General features: G+C 42.6%; 1 protein-coding gene across 2 annotated transcripts in view; it reads right to left on the bottom strand.

Annotated features, from left to right (window-relative positions):
* Window positions 1–318: 318 nt before the first annotated feature.
* Window positions 319–11116, bottom strand: part of PARD3B (par-3 family cell polarity regulator beta) — a 1077199-nt gene continuing 1066401 nt past the window's right edge. For both annotated transcript variants that reach the window (XM_054478835.2, XM_063647802.1), the window contains one exon: window positions 319–5066. In XM_054478835.2, coding sequence (XP_054334810.1) covers window positions 4709–5066 — 358 coding nt within the window. In that variant the 3' untranslated portion in view covers window positions 319–4708. The remainder of the gene's footprint in view (window positions 5067–11116) is intronic.

Raw genomic sequence — 11116 nt, 5'->3', positions numbered from 1 at the left:
TCAACTACTGAATGTTGCTATTCCAGGGTGAGTAGGCCCAGACCCACCTGTTTATTCATCAGATCCGATCCTGAAACAAGCTTGTCCAACCCACAGCCCAGGTTGGCTTTGAATGCTACCCAAAACAAATTCATAAACTTTCTTAAAACATTGAGGGTTTTTTGCAGCTTTTTTTTTTTTTTTTTTTTTTTTTAGCTCATCAGCTGCCATTGGTGTTAATGTATTTTATGTGTGGCCCAAGAAAGTTCTTCCAAGGTGGCCCAGGGAAGCCAAAAGATTGGACAACCCCATCCTTAAGCAATCCAAGACTCTGACATCTTAATGACTGAATAAAGCTTTATTTTAATGTAAAATACGACAAGAAAAATTTATATACTCATATATAACAACTTCCAAAATGTTTTCTGTGGTACAAATGAGATCATCTTAAAAAGTTTGTAAAGAATTCATCCTCCACCCCAATATGCCAAAATATGATTTCACGTAATTTATCTTCAGAACTTATGAACAGACTTGGAATCACAAAAGCACAGGAAACACCAGAAAAACTGATGGTACAAACAACAGGTTTTGTTTTAGGTTCCAGTAGTAAGCAGCCCTGCAGATGGAACAGGAGAACACTTTCTGAAGGAGCCCAGTCAGGAGACAGGCTAGAAGAGTCTTTGGGGTTGGTTCATTTCCTGTAGCCAAGCTTGTCTTTAAAAGTCAGGCTGTGTGTGATTCTGTGACTATTTAAGGACATGAGCGAGAAAAGAGTTTCACTTAGAAGTCACAGCTGTGTGTGAGATTCTAGGCTTATTTTAGATATCTAACTTTTTTTTCCCTCCTTTTTATCAGAAAGGTGACTTTGTAGGGATACCTTAAGGCAACTCCTCTTTCTGGTCTCGCTGTGGCATCGTTTCCAGCTAAGTCGGCAGGAACTGGGAGTGCTGAGAAATACTTCTGTGGCTGTTTCTGAGTCCAAATCCCTCCTGCCTAATTGCACTAAGACCAGTCTTTCTGTTGCTCATGGACTCAGAAAGCAGTAGGGTGTCCTCCCAATTTAACACCAATTTGAAGGCCATTCATTGTAGGTTTCAGAGTTTAATGCCAAAGGGAATTGTACAGACACACATTCAGACCAAACTCTTTAGATCTCTCTACCCTCCTGAAATGCTACAATGTTCCTCCAAAGAAAACGAACGCAGTGGTTACAGGTTTGGGGAAATAATTACTCTTTATAGGCTTGATATTTGTGCATACCAGGGAAAAGAGAAATGAGCTTTATGAGCCTCCTAATGTTGTTAGGTGGCTTTTCTTCAGAAGATCACTTTAGTTCAAGAATTTTATGAATCTTTGGAGGGGACAATGAGTCATATTTTAATCTGATTGACTTGGTGGAAAACTATAGCTATAGTGAAGCCTCTGTTCTTCCCAATCAGGATCCACGGGTGACAGTCAGTCTCAGAACCCCTACCATGCTCTTAAGATCTTTACTCGGTGCCATCCTGTGGGGGTCAACACGTATATACCTACAGATCTAAGAATAATGAGCTTCAGGATAATTGTTCTTTCAATTTTTGTTTGCTATTAGGTTATGATTTAAGAAAATGTTCCTGTTTCTGAGCTTGCATTTCATCCACTGATTTGACATTGTGAGGAAACGGTATTATGGCAAGAGTGAGAGTGCCACAGCCCGATGGCATAATGGATTCTGGGGAGGCTGTGTTTCTCTCCCTTGGGGAAGTCTCAATTCTCCGGCATCTAAAAGTTTTCAATGGTCTGTCCTCTTTCATCTCTCTACTCCTGCCAAAAGGGAGAAAAATAGGGCTTCTTAAAATATCTAGTGACTTGACGGCAAACATTTCACGGCCTTCATGACCCAGCGGTCAGATCTGCAGCCAAGTGGATGTATGTTGATTGGGTTTGGAGCTCAACGTGCCGCTCTTTTCCAGGGGGGCTATTAGTGTTCTGAGCTACAAGGAGACACCGGATTGAGTTTTCCCAAGGCCATAAATAAATTGGGAGCTATTTCCTGCTCCCAGGCACATTACTGATTATAGTCTGGTCTTCTAAATACTCTAAAAACCTGTTCCCCTAAATGCTGGGAAAGAGTCCTGTAACCTCTGGGTGGTAACAATTGAAGGGTGAGTACACGGGCATTTATAAGTCTTACATTTGAGCTGTTAATTGTTGCTTGGCTTGATGGAGCCTCTGTCTGTCACAAATATAATGTTAGCTTCTTTCAGGCAGGATCAAATGGAGCGTGTGTTATACTTCAAGCAAGGAAAGAAAACTGTTGCAATCTAGTTTTTGTTCACTTTAATAGTACCTTCACATCACTGGCTGCCACTCAGGATTAGCAACTATTTTATTGACTTTGTATACAACACAAAACCCAGCTTTGGAGCAGTTTACCCTGAGCCTGTGTGCAGGAGGTATTGCACACTCCCGTGGCAACGCTGCAGGTGAAAACATGGGCGCTCTTCCTGCAAAGGCCACTCCTTCAAGACACAGGATTCTCACCTGACACCATCACCCCTGGCTGCCCCTCAAGTGGCCTAGGCTTAATCCAGAAGGAACGTTCTGGCTTGGCTATGTTTAGTAGTCTACAGTAGTTTGGTTAAAATATGGAACATACTGAAGAGCTGCTGTTTTTTAATGCTTCAAAACAAGTTACCCGTCCCTCGTGTTATCATTTTCTTTAAGGTGTATTTAACTCGAGGGGAAGGTAGCATTCAGCAGGTCAGCAGGGAAACCGGTACTCCCCTTCACTCCACTTCAGGTGAGCAGGGCGTGAGATCCTCAACCACTTTGAACAAATTGCAAACACTCTAAAGGTGCCTGGCTTAAGAGAGATGACAGAACAGAGACAAAAAGTTGATAGTCTGTTTTCAACAGGGCCATAGTAAAATGTAGTTAAGAAAATAATATCACAAAGTCCAGTAAATAACACTATTTACATCTAAAACTAGCAGTTGCATCCTTCTTGGTAGCAGAATTCTATTTTAAATTAAAAAGATAAGAGTAAGCTGGGGTAGAGGGATGTCCTACGTATTCAATAATACTATAATTTATTAAATCCTGTGAGTCAGAGGTATGCTAATCTCAGCCAAAATAGACCTAAATTAAACTCAAGACTTTTTTTTTTTGGAGGGAATAAAGAAGGAATGTGAAAAGGCTTAAAGTATTTCAAGCGTCACTGCCCGGTTCAAACCAATGCTCAGGTTTTGCTGTCTTCCACATCTTTTGCTTGTGTTCTCATTTGGGCCAGCTTATATGTTTTAGAGGTTTTAGTTTTCATAGAAAATTACTGCAAAGCTCAGAAAACATTGTGATAGGTTCGTTCTACTTAGAGGGTGGGGCTTCAGCTTTTTAAAGCCATAACACTGTCCTTTTCCAGTTGGAGGCCTTGGCCCTGCCCTGACCTGACTTTAGTTAATGAAATATAGCAAATGCAGGTGGATTTAGTCTTAACGCCTTTTCTCCCTTTCCCTCCATTTTCCCCGGCTTTTGCATCAAACTCTCCAGAAAGCATTATTAATCTTTCATTCTCCATACTGGCAATCATATGTGTTCGAACACACACATACACATACACACACACACATTCTCTCTCTCTCTCTCTCTCTCTCTCTCATTCACTTCCATCTAATACCTCCTGGTCATCAGAGGCCACGGTCAGCTCCTCGCTGTCCCCAAGTGCAGATGGTTACTCCTTGGCACTGAGTCTGGACTTGGCATTTCCAGGGCACTGCCTCCTGTGAGACCTCCCCAGTAGGCCCTCTTTTTCCCAACTACATTTTAGCCCTCAAGTGGGAACCTTAAAGTAGAGACCCCAGTTAAAGTAATTATAGGCAGGAGATTTGGGCTGACTCTGAAACCAGATATCTCCATGACTGGAATGTGGGAGGGAGGAAGGTGAGGGTCGTGGGATGTTCCACCCTCTTAACCTGATCACCTTGGTCCTCGGAAGATATTCCTTCTGGAAGCTCTGACCAGCTGTGCACATCCTCCCAGGACTAATACTGCATTTTACGGACTTTCATATCAAAAGTGAGGAAACATGAAATGTTTACATCAAATGAGTGGTATCAGGAACCTGATAAATTCTACAAATAAAGAAATGCAGTCTTTCTCTCGGGACACAATTATTTCAAGATCGCTAGTCATGTTTGCTGCTGTTTTTTTTTCTCAGTCAAAAAACCTATACTCACTTCAGATGTCTCTATCTCTGTCTGCTCTGCCACACCTTAGACTTAACAGCTCTAAGAAGGGGGCTGAGGCTCCACCTCCGAGCGGGTAATGCTGCCTGGCAGAGACTGCCTCTGGACCGCCAGTCTCATACAGGGGGGTGCCCACGTGTCTGCACATCAGCACAGGTTATCTAGCCAGGGAGGATCCCCAGAGTAGGGCTCCATTGTTAGCTGTTTGTGTGTTCCGTTGCCACTCTCACTGATTTGAACAACTCTGAAAGTGTTTCAACTGTCAGGTAGTTTTGTTTTTATAGCCCCATCTTTCGTCTTCCTTCTGATTTTTTTTTTTCCTCCCCAATCCCCTTCCCTTCTTTTTCCCTCTGATTAGCAGTCACGCATTACAATGTCAGTGAGAAAAAGCTAATCAGTAACATGGAGAATTCCTATCACCAAGAAGGTCTTCAATTTTAGAAAGGGCAAAGGTAGAGTAGACACCTTCCTTTCTGGATTGGGCTGGCCTCGGTGGCACTCAGCTATACAGCTGCAGTCATGGGGTTCTTCTGCCGGGAATCCTGGGTTCGGTAAGGGTACTGGTCTGGGCTGCCCCCACGGGGCCCTGGTCTGCCCGTTTCCTGATAGGCTGGCATTCTTTGGTGCTGGGGAGGGGAAGGCGGAACGTCTTGTCGAAAGGGTCCTTTGTGCTGGGGAGCTGGCAGAGGTGGGTAGTGCTGAGGATACCGGAGATCTGCCACCCTCAGCTCTGTGGGGCGGGGATAGCTCCCTTTGGGAGGGTGCATAGGATGAGCCCCTGGATAATAGGGAAGCTCCCTTTCCTTGTAGAGCCCCCGAGGTGCTGCTGGCAGATAGTCTACAGGATCTGCGGGTCCTCCCCTGGAAAGAGAAGAAGAGACACATGTCAGCAGCTCCTAAGCTGGCCGTCCGGCTGGAGAACATGTTCCTCAGCCTCCTGTGCAGTTTGGTGTGGCCACCGCATAGGTCTGCCCAATGGGATGGGAGCAGAAGTGATGCGTGCCCTTAAAAAGAAGAGAAGGGAACTTCTTCCCTTCTCTCCTTCCTGTTGGCCAGTGGAAAAACCATCTTAGGCCACAAGGTAAAAACCACGTGCTATGGGAGGCAGAGTAACAAGAAGGTGAGAGCCTGGGTCCCCGTCGCCATGGAGCCACCATGTCAATCAAGATTGCTTCCATTCAGGTTGGTGCATGAGAGGAAAATACACTTCTATCTTGTTTGTACCCTTTTCTGTTGGCCTTTATTATAGTAACCAAACTAGTTTCCTAAACAAGGCAGTGAGTTTGCCTCTCTTAAGGATGGGGTCATTAGTTCCCTCCCCTTTTCTACCACCATATCCAGGACAGGCTGGGCTGAAGTCTGTCCTAGACATGGTGATAGAAATGTTCAGGTTATTTGGAGTCATAAAGTTTCCATGGACTGCACTCGCTTTTCTAAATCTGTGAGGTGCTCTTTTAAATGGGCTGTCATCTTGGTCTAACTCTGGTTGGCTGCTGTTACATCTTGGTGTGGATTCATATGTCCCTCCCCTCCCTAAATGCTCTACAGTCCTTAGAAAAAGTCTCAAGCCAGAGCACCTAGAGCTCTTTTTTTTTTTTTTTTTTTTTTTAAATTTTTGTTTTTGAGAGGGAGTCTCATTCTGTCACCCAGGCTGGAGTGCAATGGTGCGATCTCAGCTCACTGCAACTTCTGCCTCCTGGGTTCAAGTGATTCTCCCACCTCAGCCTACCGAGTAGATGGAACTACTCAGGTAGTCACTAGTCAGGTGACTCAACTAGTCAGGTGCCCACCACTACACCTGATGAAGTTTTGTATTTTTTTCGTAGAGATGGGTTTCATTATGTTGGCCAGGCTGGTCTCAATCTCCTGACCTTAGGTGATCTGCCTGGCTCAGCCTCCCAAAGTACTGAGACTACAGGCGTGAGCCACTGTGCCCAGCCCACACCTAAAGCTTTGATATAAAGTAATCAACTCTACCACAAAGCCAGGAAGTAGCACCAGTCCAGCAGCAGAATAGGGAAATGCCAACCCAGCTGTAAGTTGTACCTTGTAATGGGTAAGGCACACAGAAACATCCAGGGTAAGAATAGACACTAACAGAAAGTGGCCCTGTCTGGATCTCTCACTAAAGAAAACAAGCATCTTCTGATCCGTTTGCCATAACAGAAGCAGTGTGCCTCTAAACAATGTGCAGATGACTGCATTTTATCTAGCCTGGGGTTAAACAGATGAGTTCTGTTTGCAGCTCTTAAAATCTCATAAACCTTCTGTGCACACATTCACCACCACCACCATCCCCAGATCCTTCCCATTTTTTGCCACTCCCCCTTTTATAATTTTTAAAAAAGAAAAACAACAACAATAATAATTAAGGAAAAGCTCCCCAATGTCAGACACACTGCTAGGACACTTGAAAGAAATGACAGGGCTGTGAGAATACAGTGTCTGTGGTTAATCAAGCACTGTCAATGAGGGTCAGAATCACCCTGTAATCTGTGGAGCTGGATGTTAAAACAGCTCTGTAAGTTGCTCAAATCAATGAAGATTTGACAAGCTCCCAGCTCGGTGCATGTAGAAAGCAGCTTGTGAACAAATCTATAAGGATGAACAATAGAATTCTATTTTTTTGTCTTAATTTGGCTATGTATAATAATGAAAGATAGATCCTTGAGCTTGGGGTAATTTAGTTAGAGTTTTCAGATAAAAAAATTAAATTGTTTGTGTACAAGTTATTATAGCATCAGCCGCTATTATTCAGTGCAGTTTGCTTTGCTATATGTTAAATTGCTCATGACAAATGGAGCACAAATGGATAATCTGTCACTCTAGCCATGGGAAATGAAGGCTCTGGATTTCACCTTTCCCTTTCTTTAGAATTTCATTTTTGATTTAGAAAACTTCCAGCCTTTGGTATATCTTTTATCATAAGAATTCTTTAAGTCTCTTTCCTCCACCTCACCATGCTCATTTTTATTTCCTTTTGGTTCATGTTGGAGATATCCGATACACTCAAAAAATTTCTTAACCTGTGCTTTCTCTCAAAATCCACTGAAGATATTTCTCTGCATGAAGTGAAACATGTGGTTTTTCTGCACTCATTTTAAGCCCTTAGGATAAATCACTGACATTTGCAACACACAAACATTATTTGCCTTAAAATGAACATACAACCAGCGCTCCCTCCGGACTCTCTTAGCATGAATGTTTCCTGTTTAAAATGGAAAGAGAGAAAGGAAGAATTCCAGGCCTTGGACTTTTAGGGTCCTGTTCTCTCCCTGGAGATTTCTCTCTTTTAAAACAGAGCATTATAAAAGACAGGCACGCCTTTTTCTTTAAATTTTTGGAGAGAGAATCCAGATCAAGTGGTGACGGGGCAGAAGCCACCCTGAGAGGCTGTGACAGTGCAGTCGGCGAGCACATGGTGGGGGACAGTCGCTATCTCTTCTCCCACACCTTGCTCCTCCCGGGCGGCCAGCGCTCACAGTGAGGGGGAGGCTTCCCGTAGGCAGATAGGGCAGACCTCAAGATACTTTTGTGGTCCCATATTGCTTCCTCTGAAGGGAGGTTTTATGTCTGGGAGTTTGCTTATATGTGGCAGAAAGCAAGTGAGGTAGCTGTTCTTTGTCAAGAAATGAAGTCATGGAAATTGTCTTTTTCTGTGGAATTCATCATAACAGTTAGCGTTTTTAATTTTTCAGAGAGAAGAAAAACAATGAGTTGGCCTACCAAAACACTGTTTAAGGTTCAAAGAGTGCTAGAAGAATTTTTTTTTCTTTTGGGGGATGGTGTGTAGCTGTTGTTTATAACAACCTTTTGTTCATAACAGAATTTCCTAGAGACTTTTGTCAGAACAACTTCTAAGTTCTTCTGAATATTATGTGTGTATTATTTTAAATTATTAAAAAAAAAATTTGACCAGGGGCGGTGGCTCACGCCGGTAATTCCAGCATTTTAGGAGGCCAAGGTGGCTGGATCACTTGAGGTCAGGAGTTTGAGACCAGCCTGGTGAAACCCCGTCTACTAAAATTACAAAAATTAGCTGGGCGTGGTGGTGCATGCCTATAATCCCAGCTACTCAGGAGGCTAAGGCAGGAGAATTGCTTGAACCTGGTAGGCGGAGGTTGCAGTGAGCTGAGATTGTGCCACTACACTCCATCTTGGGCAACAGAAAGAGACTCTGTCTTAAGAAGAATTTTGAAACAGGGAAAATAAGCCCCTCCTCATTAACTACAGAACTTAGAGGAAGAAAAGGCAGCTAAAATTTTAGTTTTGTTAATCGTGAGTTTCTCTTTTCATAGTCTCTTTATTTGTGTGAAATTTAGTGTTTGTAGGAAAGCCCAAAACCAATCCATTCTGGGGCCCCAGCAATGCTCTTCACAGTGTCGGATGCTGTGTGCTTTGAGCCAACCCTGAGGAATCCAGGGGCAGCTTCCTTAGGAGATTCTGATTAAAACAAGAATCCGCGTAACAAATGTATCAGTATTTTAATACCTTTCATTTTTCATGTGACTTCTTGAGTTTTGTTTGTATATGTTACTGTTTTTCTTTAAAAACTTTCAAATTAAAAATTTTACTCAGAAACCGTATTTACTTAAGGAAAGAGAAACAAGCCCATATTTGTTTTCTTTATAACTCGTAGAGGAGGCTGTCATGAAAATACCTACATTTTGAAATTATTGTTTATTTTATTTCTGATTAGGCTCATTTTCAGAGGCCAGAAGGATTCAGATTTTGCTTGGAAAACTGATAGGAACTATTTCAGGCATGCAGTTTTCAATCACATAGATGCACGCAATAAAGAAAGTTAACCATTAAGTCTGAATACGACAAAGATATATGTTATTTACATGTAAAGAATCAGTAAGCATCACTGTGTTTACATAAGGATTTCCTCTTTTTGCCATGTCAGTATGTCAGTATTTTTCGTTAAGCAAAAGGGGGGCTGGAAATCAGAGGCTAAGCTGGTCATATAGCCAGCTCTGGGTGCCGACTACCTTCAGTTTACACAAGGATGACAGACATCTTCCTACATTTGCTAAAACAATTCTGTATAGGGAAAGGGCTCAATATTGGAAGGACAAAATTAATGGCAAACCTCTTGCTAGGAATGAGGTGGCTGTACTTACTGGAACAAATGAAGGGGCATGAGCAATTTTGAATCCTCCCATGTCTACACCACCACCCTCAATTGCAAAGAAAATCGCTCTCTGTCTCCGCCACAGCTGGTCATTCTCACCTCATCTGTCTTTCACCCTGCCTTGTGGCTGGTTGTATACTGCATGGAGTACAAGCATCTTGAAGGAAGGAACTGAGTCTTACATATCTAACTATCTCCCTTTGAGCTTAACACAGGGCTTTGCACATCACAGGTGCTCTACAAATGTATGCTGAATTTGTTCAAGAGAGTTTAAAGTAAAGAGAAAACCCACACACATACAGTAACTATAAAAGGTTCAATGTGGGTAGGGGCTGGAGGAAGGTAGGGGAATAAGAGGAGAAAGTGGGCTTTCTTTGGGAGCCAGGGATTGATGGTGGTTGAGGTGAGACTGATTTCTAATTTCTGAAGAAGGAAGGAAGTAGGAGGGATGGTGGGCTGAATAAAGGGTTGCACTGGGTCCAACATAGAATGACTGTAAACTTTATCAGGGTAGAGGTTATTTTATTTGTCTTGTTTGCCAAGAACAAGATTATACTGTCTTATTTCTGTTGCCCTACAGAGTACTTGAAATACAATAGGTGCTCAATAAATCTTACACTGGGATTCAATTTCCCTGACTTCCCAGTGAGCTCAGCATGACTAACTGGTGCTGAGGAAATTGAGAGCTATCTTGACTCAAGATTAACTGGAAACTGGGCTTACTAGGTGCAGGTTAAGCGTATTTATTCAAGGGTCAGTTAACTACTATTTTTATGATGGTACAGCAAAGAAATTTTCTTTGTCTCTGTCATAAATGCAATAATCTGGGAACATCTTTAGGTATTTCAAAGTACAGTACACAGGATTTCAAACACAGGGTCTTAGGGAGACAATGTCAAACCCAGGTGTGATGGCCACAGTTACAAGTGCGGTACCTGGGCTTGAGGGCTGATGAATACAAACCTGAGGTCAAGGTGGTGTCCTGTTCCCTCTGTCCCAGTGCCTCCCAAGCTTTTCTCCCTGAGAATAGATGTGATGGATGATTTTCATATAAGCTACTCATACCTAGGAGAGGCAGAAGCCAGAATTATGCAAACTTCTCTGCCACCTGCTGTAACTCAACACCCTTTCCTTCCATCCAGGAAAGAACAAGGGAATTCAAATGAGTGGGAGTGACATTATTGAAGGGGAAAACTTGAGCCTGCTATAATTTATTAAAAGAAATCATTTGTAATCCTGTCTTCAAATATCAGTGACAGATTCTTGCAATACAGAACTGAGCACACTTCCTCTACATGTCTCAAGGCAGAGTGTAAGAACTCCTACAGTATCTCATCTGATGAGCTTCTTTTAGGATGTGGAAGGATAGATGAAGTTGAAGAGTCACAGAGGGGAAAAACAACTAAGTTGGAGACACATCAGCAACTGGAAGATAGTTTGTTTTGAAAGGGGGTGAGTTTAGTATGTGAAGAAATAAGATATGCAGCAGAAAGTATAAAAACCATGAAGAATTTATGAGCAGAGGGGTGAATGTCCGGCTTAGGCATATGCATTGGGTTTTTCACTTACAGAAAACCTTCCAAAGGGCAGAATCTTGTTCTTAATTTCTATAAAATACTATGTGTGTGATTAGCAGCCAAAACAAAGCTAATTTTTTAACTTCCAAAGTAGCCTTTATGGGTTTCCTTTTTTGGTGACCAAATTTGGGGTTTGAATGGCAGGAAGTAACATGATGTAAAACTCCTGTAGCTGTCTAAGAGAGGTGCCTGCACCC

Source organism: Pongo pygmaeus, chromosome 11 (genome assembly GCF_028885625.2).
Source record: "Pongo pygmaeus isolate AG05252 chromosome 11, NHGRI_mPonPyg2-v2.0_pri, whole genome shotgun sequence".
NCBI classification, from domain to species: domain Eukaryota; kingdom Metazoa; phylum Chordata; class Mammalia; order Primates; family Hominidae; genus Pongo; species Pongo pygmaeus.
Note: the sequence above shows the minus strand (reverse complement) of the source record. Positions and strands in the feature narration are given on the sequence as shown.